This window comes from Camelus bactrianus, chromosome 9, assembly GCF_048773025.1.
Source record: "Camelus bactrianus isolate YW-2024 breed Bactrian camel chromosome 9, ASM4877302v1, whole genome shotgun sequence".
Taxonomy (NCBI): domain Eukaryota; kingdom Metazoa; phylum Chordata; class Mammalia; order Artiodactyla; family Camelidae; genus Camelus; species Camelus bactrianus.
In genome coordinates this window covers 42,261,236-42,288,759 of record NC_133547.1, presented here as the reverse complement: position 1 = coordinate 42,288,759, position 27,524 = coordinate 42,261,236, and the positions used below count along the sequence as shown (strand labels likewise).

At 54.5% G+C, this 27,524-nt stretch overlaps 3 protein-coding genes across 6 annotated transcripts; 2 read left to right on the top strand and 1 right to left on the bottom strand.

Moving 5' to 3' along the window:
- Window positions 1-658: 658 nt before the first annotated feature.
- TAFA3 (TAFA chemokine like family member 3) lies at window positions 659-10,862 on the bottom strand. The gene is made up of 6 exons (XM_010948327.3): window positions 10,380-10,862; window positions 9,155-9,212; window positions 7,753-7,868; window positions 6,954-7,103; window positions 5,322-5,446; window positions 659-4,182 (listed from the first exon to the last, which is right to left on the bottom strand). Exons 3-6 carry the CDS (start codon window positions 7,865-7,867, stop codon window positions 4,171-4,173), a joined length of 402 nt encoding a protein of 133 aa, XP_010946629.2. The 5' UTR covers window position 7,868; window positions 9,155-9,212; window positions 10,380-10,862; the 3' UTR covers window positions 659-4,170.
- A 2,985-nt stretch (window positions 10,863-13,847) lies between these two features.
- On the top strand, window positions 13,848-19,161 carry PPM1J (protein phosphatase, Mg2+/Mn2+ dependent 1J). Of its 2 annotated transcripts, none has more exons than XM_074370173.1 (10): window positions 13,848-14,225; window positions 15,555-15,669; window positions 16,153-16,440; window positions 16,737-16,849; window positions 17,106-17,190; window positions 17,783-17,901; window positions 18,097-18,160; window positions 18,317-18,424; window positions 18,546-18,641; window positions 18,842-19,161. In XM_074370173.1, exons 1-10 carry the CDS (start codon window positions 13,900-13,902, stop codon window positions 18,938-18,940), a joined length of 1,413 nt encoding a protein of 470 aa, XP_074226274.1. In that variant the 5' UTR covers window positions 13,848-13,899; the 3' UTR covers window positions 18,941-19,161. The 2 variants fall into 2 exon arrangements, with proteins under 2 accessions (XP_074226274.1, XP_010946628.2); XM_010948326.3 differs by having other exon boundaries at window positions 13,849-14,225; window positions 18,546-18,697.
- Window positions 19,162-21,242: 2,081 nt separating this feature from the next.
- Window positions 21,243-27,432, top strand: RHOC (ras homolog family member C). Of its 3 annotated transcripts, none has more exons than XM_010948325.3 (5): window positions 21,243-21,455; window positions 24,585-24,748; window positions 25,286-25,406; window positions 25,725-25,855; window positions 26,786-27,432. In XM_010948325.3, the coding sequence occupies exons 2-5, from the start codon at window positions 24,593-24,595 to the stop codon at window positions 26,957-26,959; spliced, it is 582 nt and encodes a 193-aa protein (XP_010946627.1). In that variant the 5' UTR covers window positions 21,243-21,455; window positions 24,585-24,592; the 3' UTR covers window positions 26,960-27,432. The 3 variants fall into 3 exon arrangements, with proteins under 3 accessions (XP_010946627.1, XP_045367648.1, XP_045367649.1); XM_045511692.2 differs by lacking the exon at window positions 21,243-21,455 and adding an exon at window positions 23,340-23,463; XM_045511693.2 differs by lacking the exon at window positions 21,243-21,455 and adding an exon at window positions 23,342-23,366.
- The last annotated feature ends 92 nt before the right edge of the window (window positions 27,433-27,524 follow it).

The following is a 27,524-nucleotide window of genomic DNA, read 5'->3' as shown; positions in this document are numbered from 1 at the left end:
GCCGTTGCCTCTGCATCTGGGGGTTGGCCTGGGGTTGCTGTTGGTCAGAAGGCCTGAGGGTTGCTAAGAAAAGCTTGATGTGGAACAAGCCTGGAACCTGCTGGCACTTCTAACCACTTCCAACTACACGTGGGTGCACATGCAGTTACTTCCCTGAAGATTAAAAGCAGAAATTACATGAGCTTGGAAAATGTGAATTGAGTTGCTCTGGGGGGGGGGGGGGGGGTGACAACACATCAGGGAAGCATCCATCTGCTCCAAGTCTTTTTCTCAGCCTCTTAGCCTTCATTTCTTCATTTCTTGGTTGTTAGCTCTCACAAGTAGCACTGGAAGGGATTAAAGGGGACACAGGCACAGCCTCAAAAAAATATATCTATACAGTCATCATTTTCCAGATTGTACGGGTGTACTGAGAAGGGTTTTATAAAAATACTGGGGCAGGGATTAGCAAAAGTTCTGTAAAAGTTCTAATATTAAATATTTTAGGCTTTGTAGGCCATATGGTTTCTCTGCAGTGACTCAGCTCTGCTATCATAGCAGGAACATAATTACAGACAATAATAAACAAATGAGCATGGTTACATTCCAATAAATCTTTATTTACAAAGACAGGCAGTGGGCCAGATTTGGCCCACAGGCCTTGGTTTACAGACCCGCATTAGGCTTTAAAGAACCCTGAAGCCGTCAAAACTGGCTTCACAGTTCTTCCAAAGATTGATTGGACTTCCATTCTGTCTCCACCTGTCTCTTTATCTCCTAGAAAGATAAAAATCAAGTTTTATTCTGATTATTTTGTGCTGTGCTTTGGTGTTCTGATGTTCTTCTGAATGAGTGATCTTAATTCCCCTTTTGTCCCTTCTCTCCCCTTTCTGTGCATATATCTCTAAATGCTTCCAATTCTTCTTCATTCTGTCCTTTTGTCCTCACAGGGTCAGGTGATTTTAGAATGAGACTCTTTCACATTCATCCTTGCTAAAACCCTGGCTTCTCTGCAGGGCCCTCATCTGCACCAGGGTAAAGAGGCAATGTGTAGTAGTGTAAAAAGCACTTCTCTGGATCACTGGGCAGGACATGCCATCCAGCTTGCTGTGTGACTTTGAGCAAATCACCTAACCTCTCTGAGCCTCCCTTTCCTCATCTGTCAAATAAGGGAATTTGCTAATGATCTCTAAAATCCCTTCTGGCTCTAAGCGTGTGATTTTAGGAAGCTGTGGCTTCAACTCCAGGCTACTGTCTGGGGCCATTAATTAGGATGTCACTCACAGACCTTAATGAAACTGCCAGGAGACCACAGAAATTAGCCACATGATCTCCTGTAAGTTGGCAACCTTTCTAAGCTGAGGAGGTAGGTGTACTGGCTAACTTCAGGGAATCGGAGAGCCCATTTCACTAAGGGGAATAAAGGAACACCAATGACTCCAGGAATTCTATGTTCCAGGAAAGTTAATTTGCATCCCTATGCTGTCATAAAAGTAGCTACAAGATATGCACAGATAGTGACTTAGTGGGAGACAGGACCCCGGGGAGGTCCCAGTGGGAGGTGAGATGCTTTCCCTTCTCCACCAGATCCTCAAGTGTGGGGCTCTCCTGACAACATACAGAATATCCCTCAAAGCCCACCAAATAAACCTATGAATAGGCCAGGAGGAAATGGAGGCTTTGAGGGGTTAAAAAAAAACCATTAGCAAACTCCAGCACGTGCCAAAGGAAAGGGGTCTTCTCTGCAGCAGGGATGAGGGAGGTCAGGGGGGATCAAGGGGGCTGGACTTCGGCTGAGGCAGGGGCTGGGGTTGTTGGTGGCTTGAGGGGAGTTTGGACAGCATCACCCTCACTCTCTCAGGTTCATCACCCGGCTCACAGCTCAGCTTCTGTGGATGCAGCAGATGGACAAGGGTCAGAGCCCTCTCCCTCCCTCCTGGACACAGTCTCGAAGGATGGGGAGGGAGTGGAGAAGCCTGCATCCTGGCTTTGAGGAGATCAGGCCCTTATTGTCTGACTCTGCTAAAGCTGTCTCATTTGTAGCCTAAATAATTCACTCACCAATCTCTCAAGGAACATTAGAAGAAAAACAAAACCTGACCCAGGCCTCACGCTCAGGTTCCCACTGCTCTGCAGGCAGGCCGGGGGGAGGCAGACTCAAGCTGCAGAGATGACCTGCCTTCAAAGTTCACTGGGGTTGGTTGGCAACCTTCCAAAATTTGCCTAGGGCCTGGTTTTGTACAGCCCTTGAGCTAAGAATGGTTTTTACATTCTTTTAAAAGTTTTTTTAAAGATAGTATGAAACAAATGACAACAAAAACAAAGAAGAATATGCCACAGAAACTGTTTGGTGCCTGCAGAGCCCAAAATATTTACTATCCTTTCCAGAAAGTGTGCCAATCCCTTAATTAATTCTCCAACCTTGCAGGACATGATGACAACTTTTGACCTACTCCTTGACTACCCCCACTGTAACCCCACTCTGCAGAGATTCAGAGTTGTCAAGTGCTGACATCTATAGTCTAGTGGGAAGCCACACATTGTTCACCCCATTACCAAAAACAAACAAAAAATGCAAAAACAAGAGCCCTGGAGTAGGGGAATGATCTTGACTCTACTGCACGGGGAGGGAGGGAGAGAAGCAGGGAGCGGCAGAGACTCGGCCCCAACTCATCATCTGATTTGTCTTCTCCAAGGGTCAGAATTCAGCACTGTCCCCATTTGTCTCTACTGACGCCCCTCCCCTCAAGGCCCCATCACACTCTGTGATCCTGGTGATCCCAGTGGATCCCAGCCGATGCGGGGTTGACGCCAGCAGTAATTCTCTTACTGATGAGACATCCAAGTAACCGGTGTCTCTGAGTTCCTGAGGCCTGTGTGTCATCTGCAAACCATCTGACCCTCAGTCCTGGACAGAGGCTCCATCAGGCCCAGCAAGTGCTCCCCTCCTGCCCAGTAAGGGCTCCCCTCCTGCCCAGTAAGGGCTCCCCTCCTGCCCAGCAAGGCCTTTGAAGGGAGAGGACTGTGACCAGCCCTGGACGCCACCCAGACCCTCTCTTGGAGCCAGAGCCTCTGAGAGGTATGGCCTAAGGACTCCGGAAGAGATGGGTGAGAGTGGGAAGTGGGGCTGCCAGCTCAGAGTGCCCGGCTCTAACTAGGCTGAGGGATCTCTGGGTTGTCCCAGGGTCTGTTTGGAAGTTTTGGGGCTGAGGGCAGAGTGGAGATCCAGTGGCCCTGCATCCTGGTGTGTAGATATTCTGGATTACTTCAGATAAGAGTGACCTTTGTAAAACTTCCTGCTCAGAAACATTGTGCTGACTGGCCAGTTCTTTGCAAGTTTCTGTTTTTGAGCTAAAAACAATATGGAAGGCCTAGGGTGGAATTCCAAAATCCAGACCAAGTGAAAGGTCAGCAGTCTTAAAGATTTGAGAGCCCAAGATGTGACAACTTGGGCAAGTCACCTCACCTCTCTTGGACTCAGTGTCCTCATCTGTTAAAACAAGCAAACAAAAACCAGAGGTGCTTGGATGGGGGTGATTTTACGGTCCCGTCCAGCCCATACCCAGTAAGTAGCCCAGAGCAGGCCAGGCCTCTGCAGAAGCTTTGCTGGCAAGTTATTTGCTTTCATCTCTGTTTCCCTCTCCCGAGTCAAAGCAGTCCCATCCAAACGAGGTACAGCAGGTCTGGCATCAGGGGAGAGTGTTCTCCTTCAGCAGCTTGCCGGGGATTCCGACTGATGTGAGGGAGGGAAGCAGTGGGTGGTGAATGTGACCTCCTGCCTATGCCCTGTGGCCGGGGGTGGCCAAAGAGCTGTGGGAGTCTCATCCCCACACCCCCAACATGTTCACAGCATATGGTCCAGAAGCCACTGTCTGATACCACATACTTTAATCTAAACTATCTAGACTGTCTTTCATCAGCTCTCCAACTTGACTGAACATTCCCTATGGGCAGGAATGGTATCTTGACTTTCCTCTGTGTCCCCCAGAACCAGCACCACAGGCCTGGAGACACATGCTCTGTATCTGCTGAGCAGCTCGACTGAAATGCCCCTGGAAAGAATGCTGCAGTACTTGGCACAGGGCGTGGGTCCGGGTAAGTGAATCTCCACGTTTGGTGACTGATAACTGGACACCGTTCTCCAGTCTGTGGTTCAATCAAGCTGTCCTGTTCAGGACGTGACCCCAAGAGCTATCGTGTGACCTGGAAAGCAAGTGATGGGGAAGGTTAGAGAAGGGCATGCCTGTCCCATCCCAGCGTGCCCAAGACCCCACAGGATGTGCAGGTCACGTAGAGGTCATTGTTGCAGGTCCCTTCCCCCTAAAGTAGTCCAGACTGGGAAAAGCGTGGCCGAGTGGCCCATGCAAACATAATCAGGCACAAATCACCACTGTTTGCTTCGGAGTAGCTACCAAATTGCAAACACAGCGACCTGCAGGCTACACACTGAAGCCTATAAAATAGTGACAAATGTCACAGGCTCTGTGGTGGGTCTCTTCCCGCCTTAAATACATTCAGACTGGCTGTCTCCCTTGCCTGCCTGCAGGTAGGAAGCTCTGCATTAGATCCAGCCACACCTTTCTTGCTGTAGCTCATTTTGGGCCCTAGGAAAATGTGGCTCTGTTCAGAACACCCACAGGCCATCTTTCCTTCTCTATTTTATTTGTTTGCTGTGTGTGGTTGCAGAAAGAGAAGGCAGAGGCAGGTCTGACTTGCCCCCCAGTGTCACCCCTCTGTACAAATGGCCATGACAGAGTGATACAACTGATTAACCATGACACACACGGAACTGCTAAGGAGTTCAATCAAATTTTAATTACCCCTTGTTCTGCAGGGCAGACAACAAACCATGAAAATAAAAATCCTCTCAAGTGCTGTCACAGAACAGCAATCCAACCAGAGGCAGGCAGATGTGAGCTGTAGGGAGTTAATTAATCATGGGAGTGTGGGGCAGGGCTTATGGCAGGGGTGGGTGGACAGAGGGACTATTGTAGAGAGTCCTATCTGAATTACCTAGATAATTTCCTCAATTCTCTACTTTGTCCTACAGACCTGACATTTTCTGGGAGGCAAACTTCCTTTAGGCAGAGGAGGAAACTAAAGCTTACAGAGCATCAGGGAATTTCCCTGAAGGACACACTGGATTTCAAATCCAAAGGCCCCAACTCCAGTCCCCAGAGTCAAGACAAACCCAGGGGGACTGTCCAGGGAGATGCCCACCTGGTTTGTAGCTCTCACCTTGGGAGACTGACATCCTAGACTCCAGGGCTCCTGTACCCCATTTTCCACCCCAGGGGAAGGGGGAGGAGTAGGGGTGGGATGAAGTGTCCATCCCTGGATACCTTGGTGGTCTTGACTTGGTGTCCACTGCTGCAGCTCCAACCCGACAGATCCGGGAGCACTTTACACTCCTCCCCGGGCAGGCAGGGCTCCATCCGACACCACCACCTCTGCAGGACGATGGAGGCTGTGGGAGCAGGAGGCTGTGAGGGCGGCCCTAAGCTCTGGGCAGGTACAGCACGCAGCTGTGGGGGTGGTGGGGGGAGGATGGAGAATGAAGGGCACACTTCCACACCCCCTGGCTCTGAGCTCTGCATTTCCCTTGTCCTTTCCTTACTCCAGGCTTCCCGGAAGGATAGTACTCAGGCTGGGACCTGGGGACACGACTGTACCAACCTCACTCCCACCAACTGCTACATCTCATCAAAGACAGCGTGGGGTGAAGGCAGGGGACATTGTCTCTAAGGCAGCCCTTGAGTCGAGCTGCCACGTCATTAGCAGGGAGGCACAGTCTTCAGTGCACCCCTTGGTGTATGTGAGCAAGTGTGCAGGCCATTTGGAGGGGTCCACGTGAGACAGGAGAGAAGAGGGCAGGGCACAACCATTGAAGGAATGACACAGCAATTGAGGACAAGATAAAATGGTTACCACAATGGTGGAAGGCTTGACTTCGGTAGATCTTGAGCCTCATTACAGGCTCATTGCAATACATAAGCCACTCAATGACACACCCACAGGCGCCCGTTACAGTTCCTATGCTGACCAGAAAAAGCCAAACAGTGGGCAGGGCCCCAATTCCTGGAAATCCCTGCTCCTTCCCCAAAACAATTGGAATAATCCTCCCACTTGTTTGCATATAAAACTACCCGATCCATAAAAACCAAACACCCCCACACCTTGGGCCCTCTCCCTTCTCAGTGAGATGGGCCTTACTCTGTCTGTGGAATGTGTCTCCTAGGGCCGCCTGTCTCGCCTTCTGAGACGGCCTCCACTCTGTCTATGGAGTGTGTATGTCCCTAAATCAACTTGCTTTCACTTTACTATGCCTCGCACTTGAATTCTTTCCTGCGGGAGGCAAGAACCCATTCTCCGGCAACACAAGGCCAGGAGTGCACGAGCAGGGGTGTGTGTGTGAGCACAAGTGGGAACGTTTTTTGGCACTGCCGCAGGAGTGGGAGGAAAAGAGCAGAGGTGGGGCCAGGGGAAGGGGTAGATGCGCAGGAATTCACCTCCGAGAGATACACACATGTCCATGTGAGGGGAGGGCAAAGGCCGGCTTGAGAATAAGAGGGGGTTCGTGTAAGAGGCCTGGGAAGGAGCCGCAGGTGATGCAGTCAATGTCTGGAGGAGTGGGTGTGAAGCGATGAGCCTGTCAGGAGACGTGAGAGGATGTGTGTGAGGAAATCAGCCCGTGGATGTGCCAGGCAGTAGGTGTGGCCAGGAGGGAGGGCATGTGTGTCAGGGGCGGGGTCAGGGGGAGGGTCTGCGTGTAACAGAGCTCTCCTTACCGTGGGATGGGGATGGTCACATTGCACCCCTCCCCCAGAGGTGGCCCCATCATTTGAGACTTGGATCGACTGTGAAAGCCCTGAGATTGTGTCTGAAATCGTATCCCCAACAGATGGCAAGGCCTGGACAGACCTTCTTATCTCTCTGACTGCGACCTCCCCACCTGGTCCCAGCCTCTCACTCACCATCCACGCAGGACGGCTTGGCCCGAGTGGTGCCGGCCACCTGGCCAGAAAAGCAAGCGCACTTGACGGTCTGGGAGCGCTCCTCGATGCGGTTCCGGTTACAGCAGCGGTGAGCGGCAATCACCTCACAGGTGCCCTGCTTCACGGGGACTGAAGGGGCCAGCCCAGGATTGGATGCCCAGCCCAGGCCAGCAACCCTGCTCCCCTCCCATCTGCTCCCCACTTGTTCTCCAACCCCGCCTTCAAGCTCGGGGCAGGGGTAGATCAGAGATTTCCAACTGCACAGGAGAAGGAAATCCTCCCGCAGCCTCACAGTGTTCCTGTCCTGCCTTCCTTCCCAGTGAGGCCACACTCATCACCTTAGCAGAGGCTGGCCCTTGGGCAGGAGAAAGATGAAGTCCACCCAGCCCCCACCTCCCAGCTTCCTCTGGGTGAGGCCAAGGGCCCCTGGGCTTACAATGCGTGGGGAGGATCATCCGCTTACACAGGCTTTAGCCATCCAAAGGAAAACCACAGAATGAGGCCAGGAGGCTAGACTTAAGCCCTGACCCAGGGGCTCCTCTCCCTGCAGAACACCTTCTGGCCTGGAAGGGAAAGTATGTAATGGGTGTGCTCATGCCTCCTCTGGGCCAGCATAGCAGGGGGGCCAGAGTTTCTGCGTGAGGAACAGAGGAGGAACCAGAACCCCTACTCTGGACCTCTGAGATTTGTCTGCCATGAAACGGGATGGGATGGGGGCCAGCTTTCCAAGCATTCCGAGAACTGCCGTCCAGGACCCCCCACCCCAGCTCCCCCAAACCTGTTGGAGTTGGAGGCTGCAAGGAGGCCGAAGCCAGGTGGGTCCACAGCCATGCCAGGCAAAGTGCCAGCAGCCAGCCGCCCGTGCTCCCGTTCTGCGCGGCCCTCTCACGCATCCTGCAAAGAGAAGCACACACCCTGATTGGCTCCAAGCAGGAGCCCCGCCACCTCCCCAGTCCCAGCACCACTGTTTCCATGCACTCTGGGAGGCTCAGAGGCGGGCAAGCTGCACACTTTGTCCCCAGGCAGCTTTCAGCCTGGCACAAACACTGTAGAAAGTGGTGAGCGCACCAACAGGGAAGCAGAGCGGGAAGGAGACTGTTCTGCTGGGAAACGCGTGGAAAGCTCTGCGGAGGAGATGGCATTTAGGAGGGGTCTTAAGGAATGAACCGGACCTGGTCCCATGGAGGGCAGCGACATGGGAGGAACAGCAATGCTGACGCGCATGTTTTGAGCACTTGACGCTCACACTCTGCAAGCACGCTTTTGAGCCCTTCACAACTGTCTTACAAAATAGGATTATTTGTATCTATTTTACAGATGAGCAAACTGATACTCAAAGAGCCTGGACACAACTTAAACAACCTTCAATAAAAGGCTGGCTAAATACATTGTGGGTCATTTGTGCAAATGTAGTCCCATCCAGACAGCTATAAAAGAACGAGAAAATGCTTTATGTACTGAGGCATGCAATCTCCATCAAAAATCCATCATTTAGGGGAAAAAAGTAAAGTGCAGGATGTGTGTATTCAGTGTGTAAAATGGAGGCATTATATATGTTGCTCAAATATGGGTAAGCTAGCTCTAGAAAATGTACCCAAAAAATCTAGTAACATTGTTTGCCACCAAGAAGGGAAACTGGTTGGCTGGGAAAGAGGTAGAAGGGAGACATTTTTCTCCCTATTGCTCTTTTACCTTTTGGGTTTTGAACCATGGGAAATGTCCTAGCAATTCAACTTAAAATTTAAGTTTAAAAAGGAAGAAATGAAACGAAGGCTAATAGAAGTCAAATGACTTGCCTAAGACCAGGCAGCATGGGGGTGGCAGAGCTCAGAGCCAGGAAGCCCGCCCTCTTCCCATGGCACCTCCTTGTTTCTGCTTTCTTCCCCTTTCCTCCTCTTCCTCCATTCTTGATGGTTTGGGTCTCCGAAATCTATCCCAGAGAGGGGGCTAGACATGGAGGGACTCCCAGGAAAGCAGAGGCACAGAGCAGCTGGGAGCAACCCAAGCACAGAAGGGCCCCTCTGCTGTTTTGCTGCCCCCCTGTGGCATCGCTGGGCTCCCTCAGGTGCCAGCACCGTGCTGGGAACACCAGAGGCAAAACCAAATGCCAGGATCCAGCTGTTCCCTTGGATAGCATGTCAGCCCTCCTTCTTCCCCTCTTTAACTGTCTCCTCACTCACCTTTTTGGAGATCTTTCAGCTTCTGTCTGTTCATCCACTGACCTCAGACTCACTCTACCTAGACAAGGTGGAAAGATTCTTGGGGTTTGCAAAGGACAGAGGGAGCCCGTGGCCCTGCAGGGGGCGGAGGGGGGCCTGGGTGAGGGCAACGGAGTAGACTGGGCACTGAGCTTAATTCTGAGGCTGTTTCCCCAGGTGCCAGGGCAGGGGGCAGAGTCCCTCATCTGCCCTGGGAATTCGCAGGGGTCCTGGCAGGCTCTGGGGACACATAGCGGGGCAGGCCTGAGAAGCGTAGCTGGAGAGAGTTTCTCTGTCCCAGGAGTGAAGCAGAGCTGATGGTAGGAGGTGTCTAAGAATCAACGCTGTCATCTCTCTGGCTTTGGGAAGGAGCTGAAGGCCAGGGAAGGTTTCCTGAGCAGACTCTGATTGACTGCTGCTGGGAAAAGTCACCCTGAGGTCCTGAATCCTCTTTGCACCTGCTTCCTGGATTTGCCAGGAGCTGGCTCAACTTTGCCACCTTCACCCCTATTTCCACTCCAGAGGGGCAGAAAGGGGGTCCTCCAGGTCTCTGAGCCTCAGAGCTTCTCCATTCCTCCCTAAGACCTCCCCTCCCTCAGCCTCCAAATGTAGGTGGAACTGAGGCAGGTAGGCTGCTGGGACCCCAGAAGGATCGAGAACCCTGTGTCCGAGCTCCTCAGAGTAAGAGCCCAGAAAGGACTACTGAGGCAGATGGAGGTACCAATACCACTGGAATGATTGTGCTCTGTGGGCAGAGAGCGTCTAGAAGGACCTCTTTTCTGTGTAGATGTCTCCTCTCCCTGTCCCCATTAGGAAACTTCATTTTGATCATAAAAAATGCAGCCTTGTCTTTTCTCAGGTGGTCCCTGTCCCATTTCTCTCTGAGCTGCCACACCCTGCAATCCAACTCCTCCATCTCTTCTATGGGTCCCAAGACCCAAAGGACCTGGGGTGGGGGGCGGGGAATGGGGTGGGTTCTCTGGCATTCTGTGCCTTCCCTCAGGGAGAGTTAAAGAAAGAAGCTTCTGGGATTTGTTCTCAGGCTTCCACATTCCTGCCTCAGTTTCCCAGGCTGTTTTCCCTACCCCCCGCACACCAGCGTGGGGTTGAGAATGTGAACCACATGATCCTCTAACCTTTCCCTACCTGCTCCTGCCCCGCGCCCACTCGGTCCTCCCAATTCTGAGCCCACACGCCTGGGACCTACCTCTCCCACGGCGGTGCCCACTGGTTCCACCCGCCGGCCTGAGGTTCTCCTTGCCTCTGAGCCCGGGACCACGACTCCTAAAGGCAGACTGCAGGCGGGAGCGGCCAACTCGGGTGGGTGCTGTCTAGTCCGGAGCCCTGTCCCCCTCACCAAGTTGCTGCGTCCCCAAGGCGGAGGGGCTCTGGCCAAACTGGCATCACGTTCAGGCCGGGCCCGCTCCGGGCACCGGGGAGCTCCGGGCCTGCCCGGCCAGCTCTACAGAGCTCAGCCGGGATCCCCCGAGCTCCCGCCCGCAGTCCGGGGAGCGCGCGGCCGCCGCCGCCACCGCCTCCTCTTTGCCGGGGGCCGCCCCCGCTCCGTCAGCCTCGCGCGGGCGTCGCCGCCTCCTCCCGGACAGCGCAGGGCACCGCGCACAGCGCTCCGCCGGCCCTGCGGGTACAGCTGGGGCGCAGCGGCCCCTGGCGGCCGAGGCAAGACGAGGGAAGCCGGGAAGAGAGGACCGCTGGGTTCCCGCCACCGTGCAGTTCCGATGATGATGATGATGATGACGACGATGACGACGACGATGACGACGACGACGACGACGACCATCTCCCTGGGTAACTCAGGTCCCTCAAAAGGCTCGGGGTCTGGGGTTTCAGAGTGGGAGGTGATTGTGAGGAGTGATAGCCCAGACCCTCAGGGTTTTTGAGCCTTGAAGATTCCCGAACTGTACTGCCCAATATGGTATCCACTACCGGGATGTGGATACTTAAATCTAAATCTAAATCTAAATTGAATAACATTTTAAATTAAGTTTCTCATTTGTATTCACAACATTTCAAGTGCTCAATAGTCACATGTAGCTAGGAACTACTGTGCTGGGTAGAAAAGATATAGGACATTCCCACATTGCACAAAGCCCTATTCAACAATGCTCTTCTAGATTGATAAGCTAGCCCTCCACTGTTAAAATGTTAAAATCCAAGAGGAAACAGCACGATCTCTACCACACGAGTGGTGTCCTCAGGGACACGAAGGATTAGGGGAGGTTTGAGGGTGGGGACCTGGCAGGAAAGAGGGTTGTAGTAGGCAGGTGAATGGTCCCTGAGAATGACGGGTATGAATCCCAACTTGGGAACAAAATTCTGAGACCCACTTTTTTTCACCATAAAAACTGTCATATAATTGCAGTTGTATGTTGTATAATTCTTTACAGGGTAAGGTTCTGATTGTTAAAGTATTAGATAAATGGAAGAGGGAGGTGGTGGTCTGGGAATTTGTCTCTTAATTGAAGGACACTCTTCTTGGTTTAAGAGGGCTTTAGGGTTGGAGTAATAGTGAGGGGAGAAGAAATGGGAAGAAGCCCAGTTCTGGGCTCTGAGCCACTGCACGTGGCTCAGGATAAAGGGACCCATCTTGAGGCTGCCCCATTCCCACCCTAGCTGAGGCAGGACCAACCTCTGAGTACTCTCAGTTCTCAGCAGAGAAGACAATCTCCACTATCCCACCCCTCTTTTCCTTCTCACTCTGTGCTGCCTCCGGGATGAGTAGAGATGCTGACCTTCTCCCCAGATTCTGGGGCAGTCTGAGGGTGGAGGAGGTGTGATGGCGCCAGGAATAGGAGGTGAGAGGTTCTGGGAGAGGAGAGCCTTAGGATTTGGGTATGGTTGGGGAATTGTTCTGGAACCCAGGGGAATCTGTTGACATCCCTACTGACCATCTGGTGCTGGAACTAGGGGTCTCTGGATCCCGGTTCTGTGGCCCACTTGCAGTCACATCATGATGTGTTGTGTGAAGAGCAGGGTTGAGGGCCCTGGGTGACATGAAGAAGTGGTAAGCCAAGTGTCCCAGAAACACTGAATAATAAAAATAGCCAGGATGTTATATTTGTTCTTCAGACTTTGGCTGGCTGCTGCTGTTTATGTCATTTATCTGTGAGCTGGTTGTAGTCTTTCTCAGAGAGGAAATACTCATCGCACCACCATGTTCTTTCTCTCCGTCTGTCTTCACTACCCTATGTGTCTTTGGGTCTGACTTCTTTTTTTTCACTTGTGATTTATCTTTCTTTCTGCCCAGAGTGCAGGCATACTTTTAGAAGGCTACAAACCTGAATGACCATTGTGAGATTTTTATTTGGAAGCTACCAGGAAAGACACCCCTTCTGGGGGCACAGTCTAACCCAGGAAAAGGGGGTCATGGTCAGAGGTGGAATCCCCAACCATGAACTGGGTACTAGTAGTCTGAGGGTTACCCCCGACTTGCATTAGGGCCATAAGGGCCGTGTCCCCATTTGAACCAAACGTAGGGCAGGAGGTGTCTCCGGAGGCCTAATGATCAGTTAGTTCTCAGACTTAGGAACATAGCTCTTCTGGCATCAGGTCAGTATCACCTTCTCCTCCGGGCAGGCGCTTAGCCGGCCTCTGTCTCCCCCTGGCGGCAGCCACAGGACTTGTTCAGTATACCTGGACTGCTGTCGGCTTCTGCCTTAAGAAGAGGAGGGTGGGAGAGGAGGAACCCCCACTTTTCTCCCTACCTTTCACCTATCTCTTAACCCTTCCACCCTGATCCAGACAAACTAGCTTGATTCTTAAGACAGAATCAGCTTTGGATGGCTGGGAAACTGACATGGGAATGAATTTCACACTGGCTGGGACAAGTCATGAAAAATGACAGGAGTCCTGCCTCATCTGTAAAAAGAACGCAGTAAAACCCATCTTGTAAGTTGGTAAGCTGTATAAATGACCTAAAGTATGGGGAGTGCTTTGTAGGCCTATTATGTAGTGATTCTTCAATAAACGGTAGCTATTGCTGTTGTTATCCTTACTAACTAGTTCTGCCGTGGTCAGGGCAGGTCTAAATATGGGGGGAAATTGGGTCTTGAAAAAGAAAGTGGAGTCGGAGTGGCAACCGCTCTCGCGGATCTAGTGGTGGTCTTCCCAGGGAACTGCCCCCTCAGGAACCCAGGACTTAACCCCAGCTCCCTAATTCAGGATGATCGACTCCAACCTGCCTCGTTATCACCCTCAACATCACCCCCAGCTCCAGCTCGCTCACCCTTATTCGCACTCCAGCAAACCCAGCCAGAGGTGTTATCACACCAGGAGCTTCACACCCAGCGGTCGCCGAAGCGAGTGGTTTCGCTTTGAGATCATCAGCTCCATCACCCTCTGTGCAGTCTCGCCACCACGAACCGAGGGCGAGGAGACACCACCCTCCCGTCCTAATGGATGTCTAACCTAAAGCTAGGTTGAAATAAGGTTTCCTTCTCTCCATCCCCTTCCCACAGCTGCAGACCCTCCTTCCCAAGGAAATTTGAGGCGGACGACGCCAGAACCGGGCGGGGAAGAGGCAGCGAGCTGGTGGGGCGGTTCCCGGGGTGGCCCAGAGCCTGAGGAAGTTTTGCAGGCGACCGGCCCTGCGGGCCGGGAGCCAATCACGAGGCAGAGCCGGCCGGAGCGAGCACCGCCCCCAGAGAGCCCTTGGGGGCGAGGCCTGCCCTGGGGAGGGGCCACGGCCGAGGGCGGGGCAGGGAGACAGCATGCTAAACCGGGTGCGCTCGGCGGTGGCGCACCTGGTGAGCTCTGGGGGTGCCCCGCCTCCGAGCCCCAAGTCCCCGGACCTGCCCAAAGCGACCTCGGCGCTGCCCGCCGCCCCTCCAGAAGCTCCCAGGAGCCCTCCGGCGAGGGCTGAGAGAGATAGCGCGGCGCCTGCGAAGACGGCAGAGGCTCGAGCGAGCTTCTCCCGACCGACATTTCTGCAGCTGAGCCCTGGGGGGCTGCGACGCGCCGACGACCACGCTGGCCGGGCTGTGCAAAGCCCCCCGGACACCGGCCGTCGCCTGCCTTGGAGCACGGGCTACGCCGAGTGAGCGTCCCTGGGGGCACCCTAACCAAGATGGGATTCCCACCGCAAACCCCTTCCCACCTCCGCATCCCGGACTTTGGGATGTGACCCCCTCGCTGAGCTCTGTTCCAGGAGCTCCCTTTTCCCAGGACCTTTGCTATCTCCTGGGATTCTGGCCGCGCTCACACCCAGCCTTTTCTCAAGTCTGGTCCAGCCTTCCTCAGGACCTTCCAGCTCGTTGACTACCCTCACCCACGCCGCTTCAGGACCTTGTGCTCTCCCAGAGCCCGGAGGGTGGAGGGCCCGCTAACGATGAGTTGGCCAGTTCTCAGTTCCGGCCCGGTAGCTCAGTGGCTAAGGGAGGAGAGGTTTCAAGGAGCGGGGGTCCCTTTTAATAGAGGAGATAGCAGCCGGAAAAGCTCCTTGGGCTTCCCGACCCCAGCGCCCCAGTTCCCTGTCCCGCTTACCGTTCCCCTCCCCCTCCACACCCAGAAATAGCCGGCGACACCGGGCGGCCGCCGGCTTCCCCAGGGGCGGGGGAGGGGCCGCCCGGGGAACCGGGAGGGTCTCCTTCGAACACCCCTGGGCCGGTGGACTTGCCCTGGCCAGGCAAGGAAGTGGACCCTGGGGCGACAGCGGTCGCAGTGGTGGGAGCAGCCGGCTTGCTCGGAGGCCGCGTGTATTTTTAATGCTTCTGCTGGGAAAGCAGAGCACTGAGGGAGAAGGGGGCGCTCAGGTGGCAGAGGGCGGTGGCTGGTGGCCCCGTGGCCCCACTACCAGCTCCTTTAACTTCCTATTTGGGAAGAGTTGGCGGTTAGGTGGTTCCTGCGCAGTCCAGGGGGGCTCCCACTCCTACCTTGTTTCAATTCCTCTTTCCTGATCTGGGCTGGAGCACCTACTCATTTCCAAAGCAGCAGAAACTTTCACTGGGTGATTTTAGAATAAAGGTGGGTGCGCTTATGAGGGTGGGTTGCTGTGGACAAGGCACTGGAGGGGTTTATTGGGAGTCAGGGTGGGATGTAGGGTCTTGGCAAGCCAGGAATAAAAGTCTCCTTTTCTCGGTCCAGGCCCTCTCCCAGCAGCACCATTAGCCAGGGACTGGGGAACTGAGGCAGGAAGGTGCTGCTGTGGCCTTTCTGTGATGTGATGGGCCCAGCACCCAGACAGTACTCCTTGTGCCTTGCCCTGCCTCCTGCTTCCCTTTTCCTCCTCCCTCTGGCCTGGTTCCCAGGTGGCTGTGACCTTTCTCAGCTTGGCCTGCAGGCCAGAGAGGTTATGTGTGTCTAAGGTGGGAGTTATTCCAGGACCTGGTCTGGTGTCCAACCTGATGTGGTCACTCTGGCCTGGCAGGGTCATCAACGCTGGTAAGAGCCGGCACAATGAGGACCAGGCTTGCTGTGAAGTGGTGTATGTGGAAGGTCGGAAGAGTGTTTCAGGGGCACCTAGGGAGCCCAGCCGAGGCCAGGTAAGCCCCCACCTCATTTTCTAGCCTCTAGAGACATGGCTGACGCCTCTGCCCAGGGATTCTAGGCATCCAGTTGTAAATCTGAGCCATGTGAGAGACCTTCCTCCTAACTCACTAGCTTTCTACCTTCTGGCAAAGAACCTTTATCTGGCATTGGTCAGTTAGAGTCTACCATGTCAGTGTAAATATCTAGTTTTCACTTAAAATACAGATGCTTGTGTATTTATTGATTATTTGCCATGTATTTACTTGATAATTACCAAGGCTTATTTTTGCATCTTTTATCTTCTCAGTTTGACTTTTTTTGATCCTTTGCTTTCAGACACATAGTAGGCCCCTGGTGAATGAGTGAATAAATCTAATTTGCCTTTAACACCAAGCTCTGACCTCTCTGATGTTTGCATGGCTGCCCAGAGTCTTGCTCTTCTCTCTGCATAACGCACACACATATACACACACTCACCACCAACTTTTCTCCTCCAGGGACTCTGCTTCTACTACTGGGGCCTGTTTGATGGGCATGCAGGGGGTGGAGCTGCCGAAATGGCCTCTAGGCTTCTGCATCGCCACATTCGGGAGCAGCTAAAGGACCTGGTAGAGATACTCCAGGACCCCTCGCCACCTCCCCTCTGCCTCCCGTCCACTCCGGGGGCTCCAGGTTCCTCTGATCCCTCTCATTTGGTTGGTCCTCAGTCCTGCTGGTCTTCACAGAAGGAAGTGGCTCATGAGAGCCTGGTAGTGGGTGCCATTGAGAATGCCTTCCAGCTCATGGTAAGTGTGTGGCCCAAACCAAGGGGCTGTCTGTCTGCTAGGCAGACATGCTGGTCAGCTCTGTATGGGAGTCAGGTGGCCTAAGGAGATGATCCTGAGAACCCACAACAGCTTTGAGAGCCTGAGCAGAGCTTGGTTCAGAGGGAGGGAGAAGTGGTTGTTATACCTGTGTCTTCCTTACTCTCCGCAAGCTTGGCTTGCCTGGGCCAATTTACTTCTGCAGATAGGGGCGGGGGTGGCTGTGTCTCTGGAACCTCTTCTTCATCCACCCGCTTTGACCCTTCCTTATATGGCAGGATGAGCAGATGGCCCGGGAGCGGCATGGCCACCAAGTGGAGGGGGGCTGCTGTGCACTGGTTGTGGTCTACTTGCTAGGCAAGGTGTACGTGGCCAATGCAGGTGACAGCAGGTATGGGGTGGGGGCTTTGAAATTGGCTACAGGGATGGTCACACTCTCTGGGATGGAAGATAGTGGTGGGTGTGAAAAATCACAGACTGGAGGGGGTGAGGAGGGATCAGAGACATAAGGAAGGGCCTGAAATAGCTATGACAGAGGAAAACTGGGGGTCTGGGTGAGGGGTCCTATGGGAGGGCCTTATCTTTTTGGAATTCTTTATGAGGGGGTTGAGGAGAGCCATGCCCAAACCTTTTCTTTCTCTGGGCAGAGCCATCATTGTCCGGAATGGTGAAATCATTCCAATGTCCCGGGAGTTCACCCCGGAGACTGAGCGCCAGCGTCTTCAGCTGCTTGTAAGTAGGAACGAAACTCCCTCCTCTCTTTCTCTGTTGAATCTTGTGCCCCTCTGTACCCTATGTCCCAAGGACTCTCCCACCCCTACCACACAGACAGGTAGCTCCTTTCCTGGAGCTCACTGGGAAGTCCATTCCACAGACGATGGAGTGCAGGGCTGAGCTGGTGTAGAGGATGCAGCAGGAAGGAGTGGGGGCTGCTCCAGTGCTCACACTGTGGTACCAACTGAGGAAGGAAGTGGAATCAGAGGTGGGGGAAGGAAACAGCAAAGGTCCCTAAGGGGCAGTATGGCTTAGTGGTTTAAAGCAGTGACTGGAGCTGGGCTGCCTAGGACTGAATCCTGGTTTGAGTACTTTGCTAATTGTGTGATCTTTGACAATTCCTTTAACTTCTCCATGCGTCAATAGTTCCTGCCTTAAAGGTGCCTTAAAGGATTACATGAGTTAATATATTTTCATAGTAGAACAGTGCATGGCACACAGTAAACTCCTTTTAAGGGTCTGCTACAGTTAACATCATCTGTGCACCAGGGTGTGCTGTAAACCTAATGCCCTCCGGCCCTCTGCTCTGTTTGGCCACTCCCAACCCCAGGGCTTCCTGAAACCAGAGCTGCTTGGTGGTGAATTTACCCATCTTGAGTTCCCCCGCAGAATTCAGCCTAAGGAGCTGGGGCAGAGGATGCTGTACCGGGACCAGAACATGACTGGCTGGTAACACTTCCCTCGGGGCTGGGGCCTGTTTCCATGGCAACAACCTTGCCAGCAGCAAGGTAGAAGCTGGAGGCTGGGCCAGGCTGGGAGTTGAGGGGATGTGGCCCTTCTAGGGGGTTGGTGTGAGGGGTGCAGCTCCTAGGGGAGAGGGGCTTTGATGCCTGGGTGATGCCTCCTCTACTCCCCCCTCCCCAGGGCCTACAAAAAGATCGAGCTGGAGGATCTCAGGTTTCCTCTGGTCTGTGGGGAGGGCAAAAAGGTAAACTCCATGGTAGAGGTGGGAGAGGGCAGGAGGACCCACCACAACTTGTCTAGGGAGGCGGAGGTTCTGCCCGAGGGTAGGGGTGGCAGGGGTCCACAGTCCCAGAGAGTCTGGGAGAGGGCTGTAGCAGCACCCACTCCTCTTCTCCTTTAGGCTCGAGTGATGGCCACCATTGGGGTGACCAGGGGCTTGGGAGACCACAACCTCAGGGTCTGCAGTTCCACCCTGCCCATCAAGCCCTTCCTCTCCTGCTTCCCTGAGGTGAGCTGCGTGGGGGGCTCCCTAATCACACCTTCCCTCCTCTGGGCATCTCCAGTTGGCTGGTTTTTCACCCAAGGTCTCTCCATCCCCGAGCTCCCTCTGTACCCTCTTTCCCTACCAGGTGCGAGTGTATGACCTGACGCAGTACGAGCACTGCCCAGACGATGTGCTAGTCCTGGGAACAGATGGGCTGTGGGATGTCACGAGTGATTGTGAGGTAGCCGCCACTGTGGACAGGGTGCTGTCAGCCTATGAGCCCAATGACCCCAGCAGGTAGGGGCTGTATGGCTGCAAGGGGATGATGATGGGGAAGGAAGGGACAAAGGGAAGCAATGCTTGGGGACCCACGTGAGGGCCTGTGTCTCTGTCTTCCCATATACATGTTGGTACATGAATGTGCACATGTGCTCCTGGCAGGTACACAGCTCTGGCCCAAGCTCTGGTCCTGGGGGCCCGGGGCACCCCTCGGGACCGTGGCTGGCGTCTCCCCAACAACAAGCTGGGTTCCGGGGATGATATCTCGGTCTTCGTCATCCCCCTGGGAGGGCCAGGCAGTTACTCCTGAGTGGCTCAGCCCCGAACCTCCCACCACCATCCCAGCCTCTCCGTGCTTACCCCTCTCCCAACCCAAATTCTGAAGTTGTCTCTCAGACCTTCTTTAGTGGCAATTTAACTGAAGAAGGGGTGCCAGTTAGATCCAAAATTATAGCTCATGGCAAATAAACCAGATGGATAAAGGTGTGTCTTTTTATTTACTTTGCCTGGAAACTCAAAGGTAAGGAAACACTATCTGGGGTGGTGGGAGGAAGTCCAGAACTGCCCTAAAAAATGTAGTGTTCCCCAGCTTCTTCTTCTGCCCTCTGCTCTTCCCGCTGCAAGCACTCTCATCCACTTCTGTGACTTCGTCCATATGCTGGCATCTTCCGAGTCACAACTTCCAGCCCAGACCTTTCCTGAGCTTTAGACCTACATGTCCCAGTTGTTTCCTGAACATCTAGACATCCCACAGGCATGGCAACTCAAAATCCTCCAACTGAATTAATCATTTCCCCCCAAAACATGTTCCTTCTCCCAGCTCATCATCTCAGGGGGCGCCAGCTCAGCTACTCAAATCAGAAATCTTGGAGGTGGTTACCTCTGGCTTCCATTTCTTCCTCATCAGACCTGTCCACAGTGTGAATTTGAGTTGGTTATTCCTTTGAGAGAATACTTCAGTGGCTCCTTACTGCATCTATGCCAAAATTGACACTCAGCTCTTGAGCGTAGCATATAAGGACCTTTCTGATCTGGCCACTGCTTCCTTCTCCAGCCCTAGTCTTTCCCCACCATCACCACCCTCTCGGGGCTTCCGTTGCTCTGTAGGCCTGGCGTAGCTCCAGTTCATTTAAAATCTACACCTCATCCTCAACACTTCACTTGTCCTTCCACAGCCCACACACACCCCGACTACAGTGTTCACCTCCTGGACTGTAACTGTCCAAATGAGGAGTTGGGATGGAGCAGCAATTAAGAGCGGGGGCTTGAGGGTCCTGCGGTTTGGGTCCTGATGCCAAACCCAACACTAGGTCTGCAATCTCTCTGAGCCTCAATTTGCTTTTCAGAAAAATGGAGATAACAGTACTATTTCATGAGGCAGTTGTAAGGACTAAAATAGTTCATGTATGTTGAGCCAGGTCTAGGTAATAAGGGTTCAATAACTATTAGTGATCCATAAATTCTTTGAAGGCAGAAATCTATTTGAACTGAGCACATTGCTCAGTTTTATCGAGCCATTTAAGAGGCCTGCGGACCAAACTGCTCTGGACCCGTTTCTTCATTTAGCAAATATATGAGTTGCTCTTTAGACCTTTAAAGTCTATATGACTTCTAACATATGTTTCATTCAGCAAGTATTTGTTGAAAACCTGTTATGTGCCACACACAGTGCCAGACAGTGGAAAGGGACAAGTTGGAGGATTATAGTGGGCAGTGGGCAACAGGGAGAGAGACCAGTTTTGGAGACAGACAGGCCTGACTATCTGTGTTCTTGCTTTGCCACATACAAACAGCAAAATTTGGGCAAGCCACTTAACTTTCCTGAGCCTCAGTTTCCTTACAGGCAAAAGGGGATGGGTATACTTAACCCAAAGACTTACAATGAGTATAAAAGCTATGTACTCTACTGAGCACAAGCTAAAAAAATGTTGGTAGACTTCCTCATCTTCCATCCACCTCCTCAGGCACCTTTCAGGGGAGGAGATACACGTGTGTGTAATACCCAGTGCACAAGTCAGACCCAGCTGGGTGTCCCTAGCAGCACAGAAATAATACAGTGGGGATGGGAGCTGAATTCCCAGCTGCGGATCCAGAAGGATTTCCAGGAGTGCCCTTTGAGGGATGGGTAGGAGTTGGAAATTCCAGGAAGGAGGAAGGAAATTGTGAAGTGGAACCAGGTGCCATGAGTCTCAAAGGTTCTGAAAGGTCTCCAGGGCTGGGACATGATGTTGGGCTGTACTTACTCCGCAATGATTGTAGGAGCAGAAAGTGGGCATCTTTCGCGGCCCCCTCTTGGGCGTCCTTTCGCAGTCCCGCCTCCCGCGAAGCCCCAGGTGGTGTAGGCGCGGGTGGTGGGTTGGCCACGGGAGGGCAGCAGCGGCCCTTTCCTGACCCCACCCCGAGCGCCTCTCAACTTTCTCGTCGCCGGTCCGCCTCTAGGAGCTGGAAGGTGGGGCAGAGGCAGAGTCCTCGGGGGTCCCGCTCGCCGGGCCTCGCCCCGCCGCCCACTCCTCCACAGTCCAGGCATCTCCCCGGACCCCAGGGGCCGGAGCCCCAGACCCCGGGCCAGCGGCTCTGCGACCCGCAGGGGCCGTGGGCGGGGGCCGGGGGCGGGCAGAGCCGAGGGCAGCCTGGCCCGCCCCTCCCCCTGCCGGGCCCGCCCCTCCCCGCGAGTCGCCCCTCCCCGCCGCGGCGCTGGAGGAGGGCGGGGCGGTGCCCCTTGGGTCAGTCTCTGCCTCCGGCACCGGCCGCGCAGCTGGGAGCGGCGGAGCGGAAGGTATCCCGGGTTGGGGCTGGGGGCGGCGGGGCGTCATGGGAGCTCGTCCCCGGCGGAGCACTTTCCCCCTTCTCTTGGCCGGAGCTCGGGGTGCCCGCCGGGGAGGGGCTTTGGCCGGAGCGCGGGCCGCCTGCCCTACCCTCCCCTCGGACGCGGCGTCTGGGCTGCGCGGGGTTCGGGCAGGCTCGGCCCCTCCCTGGGCTGCAGCGACGGGCCCCCGGGAATTGCCCCGCAGGGCCTCTCGCCTCTCAGTGTCCGAGCCAGAGTCCCAGCCCTTCCCCTCCCGGCTTCCCGGAACCTGCCCGGCTTTGCGAGGAGACAGGGGGCAACTTAGGTCCCCGCGAGGCAGCCCCGGCCCAGACGCTGTAGCTCCCAGGCCGGGCGGCTCGCTGTGGACCGGGGCTGGGGCGTGGATCCGGGCCGGAGTCCGGGTGGAGGAGGGAATTCCCCCTGCCAGGCCGGTGGAGTGGCGGGAATAGGAGCCCGATGTGACCTCCTGGGCTGCCACTGCTCCGGGGGTCTGGACGCCGCCCTAGATGGTTTCTGGAGCCGGCCTAGAGTGGGAGGTAGGGGAGATTGGGACGGATCCAGCTCCTTTGTGTGTGTGTGTGTGTGTAAGAATCCCCTCCCAACCCCTTCCCGCACACCTCAGCCTGGCTAAAGATTATCCTGGGGGTTTTGGGCTGGGGGACTCGAGGCTGAGTCCATCTCTCACTTCTGGTTTTAAAGATGGAGGATTTGATTTCTTGCCTAGACCTCAGGGGTGGTCGGCAAGGTACAGCGGCCCCTGGGTCATCTGGAAATCTAGAGAATGATTGAGGAGAGGGCAGCTGTTTTGTCCCAGGGAAGGCCCCAGGAGTTCCATGCTCCACTCCAGGCCTCGTGTGGGGTTTGGTTGCCATTCTTAGGGTCAGTGGGGCAGTTCCTCAGGGGCTGCCTCTCACAGGGAGGTGTTGTCCTTGTCATCTTGGCTTGGGCCTTCTGGCTTGGCCTGGCCTCAGTTAACTGTTCTTCTGGCCCAATCAGAGCCTGAAGGGAAGGTCTTCTAATTGAGCCGGGGGCTCCAGATCATTTAATGCATGCCCTTGCTCCTCTGCCCCCCACCATCTGGCGCCACCTAAACTGCCCTGCTGGGGGAAGGCAGTGGCATACTCATGCCCGAGCAACTGGTATTCACCCCAGTGGTGAATGCCCTCTATCCCTCCATCAACACTGCCCATCCCAGCTTGGGGCTACCCCAGCCTGTCTTCCCACAGTTGGACCAATGGAACTAGTGGGAATGGGTGAGGGGGTTGGTCACCTGGGTAGAATTTCTAGGGACTCCCCTTTTTGAAGGATGGTTTCCATAAGGGTGAATACCTTCTTGCCCCTCTTTTGGGGTATCTGGGAGAGCCCCTTTTGTGGGAGGAAGAATGTGTCTGTGCACTCTCAATGCCTATAAATTCTCTCTGACTCATATCCACTTCCCCTCATCCCAGTTTTGTGTGTGTGTGTGTGTGTGTGTGTGTGTGTGTGTCAGGGATGGGGGGCAGGGAGACACCCCCAGGATCTCACTGTTGAAAAGAACCAGCCTTGGGCTGGAGTATTCACTTCCTAAAAGGCAGACCAAGGCAGGGGTGTGAGGCAGTGGTGGTATGTGGGGAGTAAAGGAGTTCAGCCTAGTTTGACAGGATGTGGGACTGAGAGAAAAAGCCAGGTTTTGGGCAGAGATCGGGTTACCATCCTCTTCTTTCTTAACTACTCCCTCCCTGGTTGGTGCTGGGACTGGCCCTCATTTGTCTCTTTTTTGGGGCTCCTCCCAGCAGCGGCTCTAGTTCCTCCTCCTCCCAACAGCCTCCACTTCATCTCAGCTCCAGAGCCCGCCCTCTCTTCCTCCCAGACTGTGGGCCTGGGAACTCCAGCCGGCTGGAGGTCAGCTCCTCTCCCCAGGGAAGGAGGAAGTGAGGCTCAGCTCAGGGGCAGGGAATCAAATCGGGGAAGGTGTGATGAACTTTGCAGATGCTCTTCGGTGTGTGTTGGGAGCGAGGGACACATGGAAACCCCGGGAAGCTGACTCTTTGCCCTGAGTCACAGGGAGGGGTGGGCAGGGCCTCTGGGTGAGCTGGACAGAGAGGGAAGGGGCTGTTCCAGGAAGTGGATGGAGGTGATTCCCTAGTGGATTATTCTCAGTCACTCTGCTGTGGTAGATGTGTGGCTCCCTACAGTGTGGTCATTGTCCCCTGCCTGGGGCTGAGTGACCCAGTGTTGCTGCCAGGCCCAGGAGGAAGGGGGGAGGAAGGCAGGCTGCCCGAATGTGGGCTGTGGGCACTGCCCAGACTGAGCTTTCTTTGTGTGAGTTGAGGCTCTGGGGATGGGGATGGGGTGGGCCAGGGAAGCTGGCTGGCTGTTGCCGCTGCGCTCTGTCTGGGACTCCCTCCCTCTGCTCTCCTTTGCACCTCTGGGGTGGTATGTAGAAAAGGCAGCAGATTCTGGAGTCGCACAGCCCTGCTTTGAGTGCCATCCCTGCTATGACCCTGAATATGTGTCTTACCCTCACTGAGCCTCACTTTCCTAGTTTGTCAAGGTGCCCATCATAGTGCCTGGCACCTAGGGGTGCGATATTCTTTCCCTTGCCCACCCGCCAGCCTGTGGTCTTGGAGAGGGACTCTTTGTTTCTCACTGGGCAGGCATGACTTGTGCTGAGTGAGGGACAGTGTGTTCCAGATTAGACCTTCTCGATGATTAAACTTTGAAAGTATCGAAATCCTGGTAACAAATAAGTCTGACTTGAAACCCTGATATGATAAAAGCTGGCTCTTCTGGACACGTCCCTAAGCACCCCACTAGGTGTCCAGGGGCCCACAGTTGTAGTGGATTAGATTAGAACTCATGCCTTCTGGCTCCCAAGTGGGTGGTTCTCCCACCTCCCACATTTGTATTCTCACCCACTCGGGGAGACCTGTCCCTGACCCTGAGGTCAGGAATTTCAAGCTCAGTTGCCTGAATAATTGGTCCTTGGCAAGAACATGCCTGAGCAAGCCCCACTCCTTCTCTCCGGATGCCTCAGTTTCCAGGGGGGTTTGGGGGGCCCCAGAGTGTTTTTGGACTCACTGGCTTTCCCCAACATCCCCACTGCCTTTTCCCCGCCAGCCCCAGCCATGGCTGCAATCCGAAAGAAGCTGGTGATTGTGGGCGATGGGGCCTGTGGGAAGACCTGCCTCCTCATTGTCTTCAGCAAGGATCAGTTCCCAGAGGTCTACGTCCCTACTGTCTTTGAGAACTACATCGCAGACATAGAGGTGGATGGCAAGCAGGTAAAGCAAGAGCCTCTTCCTGTCTCACCTTGAAACCCTGCCTCTGTCACTTACAGATGACCTAGGTCCTCATCACTGCTGACCTTGCTCCACTGTCCCTGCTGGAATCAGCAGGAGTTAGGAAGAGAAACTGCGGTCTTAGGAAATCTGGATAACCACCTGGTTCTTCACACACTGGCTCTGTAATCTGGGCCCAGTCCCTTCGCCTCTGGGCTTAAGCTCCCTCAGCTGTAAATTGGGAATAACGGGAAGGTCTCCTTCAAAGGGTTTTTGTGACCATTAAATAAAACAGTGGTGCTCACAATGGCAACTCAGACGGCACAAAGATCAAGCCCTGTTGTCTCAGGATTTTTAAAAACTCACCTAATTTTTGTGGTGTAACAGCGAGCATGGCCCCTGGCACGTAGCCCATACTCAGTAGCTAGATATGCAGTGAACCTTAAAGGACCATGATTTTAGAGAGGACTTCTGGGTGGCAGGTTGGGGGGGGGTTGACGGGGGCGCCCGGGCCAACTGAGCACTGGCCCTGTGTGTCAGGTGGAGCTGGCTCTGTGGGACACGGCAGGACAGGAAGACTATGATCGCCTGCGGCCTCTCTCCTACCCGGACACTGACGTCATCCTCATGTGCTTCTCCATCGATAGCCCCGACAGTCTGGGTGAGGGTGTTGGCTGAAGGGAGGGGACTGAGAATTTCTGGGACTCAAATCAACCAGAGGGAGCTCTTGCCTTAGCTCATCTCAGCCACTTCAGAGGCTGGGGGAGGGGTGCTGGGAGTCCCGTTAGCCTCCTTCACTGTGGTAACTGGCCCTCGGGAGGACTTAGGGGAGGGGTTTTGAGCTGTGAAAGGGATGGTCATGCTGAAGAGCCTTGAAGGCTCTGCCTGCCATGGGGATGCAGAGGGGGCCTGGGACGTGGGGGAGCTCCCTAGCCTAAGTGGAGGCACTGACATGACACCCATTGGGACATGCCTGCAGAAAACATTCCTGAGAAGTGGACCCCAGAGGTGAAGCACTTTTGCCCCAACGTGCCCATCATCCTAGTGGGGAATAAGAAGGACCTGAGGCAAGATGAACATACCCGGAGGGAGCTGGCCAAGATGAAGCAGGTGGGTGTGACTGCCAGGCTGGGAGCCCTTGGGGAGGAAGGTGCCCTCCACGGGCTTGCAGGCTGGTATAGAAGGGAGCCTCTCCCCTGGTGACTCCCTGTGTTAGGGGTGACGCTGGGGTCTACCCTACCCCCTTGTGTCCACACCTGGAGAGGGAGAACAGGAAGGGCCCTTAGTGTCTGATCCAATATTTGATGAAACTGGCACAAGATGAAGTGACTTGTCCAAGGTCACCTGGCATTTTAATTTGTCTTTTGTCCATTCTTGTGTGGTGTTGGGACTATTCAGGTAATTAAGAAAACCTGAACCCTCAGGGAGCCAGCTTATGATAGATGTTTTGCTTGGGGTGTGCAGGTCATGCCACCACAATATAGCCGGGGAGGCGTGGGCTGGCGAGGATGTGGCAGGGAGGGTATTCTAAGAGGCTGGAAGAAAGGTCCTGAGTGAGGGTGAGGGAGCTGGCTTATTTGGGAACTTGGTAAGTGGCTCTCTAATCAGAGGATGACTTTACTAGGAACAGCTGCCAGGATGAGGAATATGGACTATCCTGCAAGGACAATTTAGACAAGGTTTTAAACTGGGGACACGTATGGTCAGGTCAGCATGTTAGAAAACTGATTCTGGCACCCTTGAGGATGGACTGGAAGAAAGTGACAACGGAGGCAGGGACGTCAGATAGATGGCAGACACTCCTTTAGGCAAGAGAAAGGGTGTCCTGTGGGGTGTAGGGCCAAGAAAACTTTAGAAGTAAACATGAGCCTTGGGTCTTGAGCTCAGAAGCTGCCCACGGTGGCTGGGGCTTGGGTGCTCTGTGGGGTCAGGGCTGGAAGAGATACTTGTTCTAGTTACAAATAGGGGTTGGTTACAGATGGGAGTGAGGTGCACCTAGCCAGCAGCTTCCTTTTGACCTGTCACCTTCCACCTTTCCAGGAGCCTGTTCGATCTGAGGAAGGCCGGGACATGGCGAACCGGATCAGTGCCTTTGGCTACCTTGAGTGCTCAGCTAAGACCAAGGAGGGGGTGCGGGAGGTGTTTGAGATGGCTACTCGAGCTGGCCTCCAGGTCCGCAAGAATAAACGCCGGAGGGGCTGTCCCATTCTCTGAGGCCCCCCAAGGCCTCCCCTACTACCCCGCCTCCCTTCACAGGGGTGCAGAAACCTCCCCCCCCACCTCCGAACTCCCTCTAATTAGGGATCCCTGCTGAAGGCGCCCTTTCCCAATTCCCTCCTGCCCAGGACTGCATCGTATCCTCAGCCCTGGTGGTGGTGGCCTGGTGGCCGTAGGCCCTCCCGCTCAGCACTCTGGGACCCTAGGGCTATGTCCTGCCCTTCCAGAGCACAGTCCCTCCTCAAGTTGCCTTGGTCCAGGGGTGGGGCTCCTGATCCCTTGGCCTTCCCCAGAGGATCATCACACACCAGCACTTTATACACTTCTGGCTCACAGGAGAGTATGTGGGGCAGGGGGCTTGGAAGGTGTAGCCCAGAGTCCCACGCCCCTGGTGTTTCTGCTTTGGGCAGGGGCCTTGTCTCTGGCTATACTTGGTGGGGGCATGAATAAAGGCCACAGGCTCCAACACATGTGTAGCTTCCTGTCTTTCTCTCCTGGTCCCTGTCTTGGCTCTAAGCCTGCAGTCCCATCTCTCCAAGTTGCTTGCCAGGTTGGCCCTCTT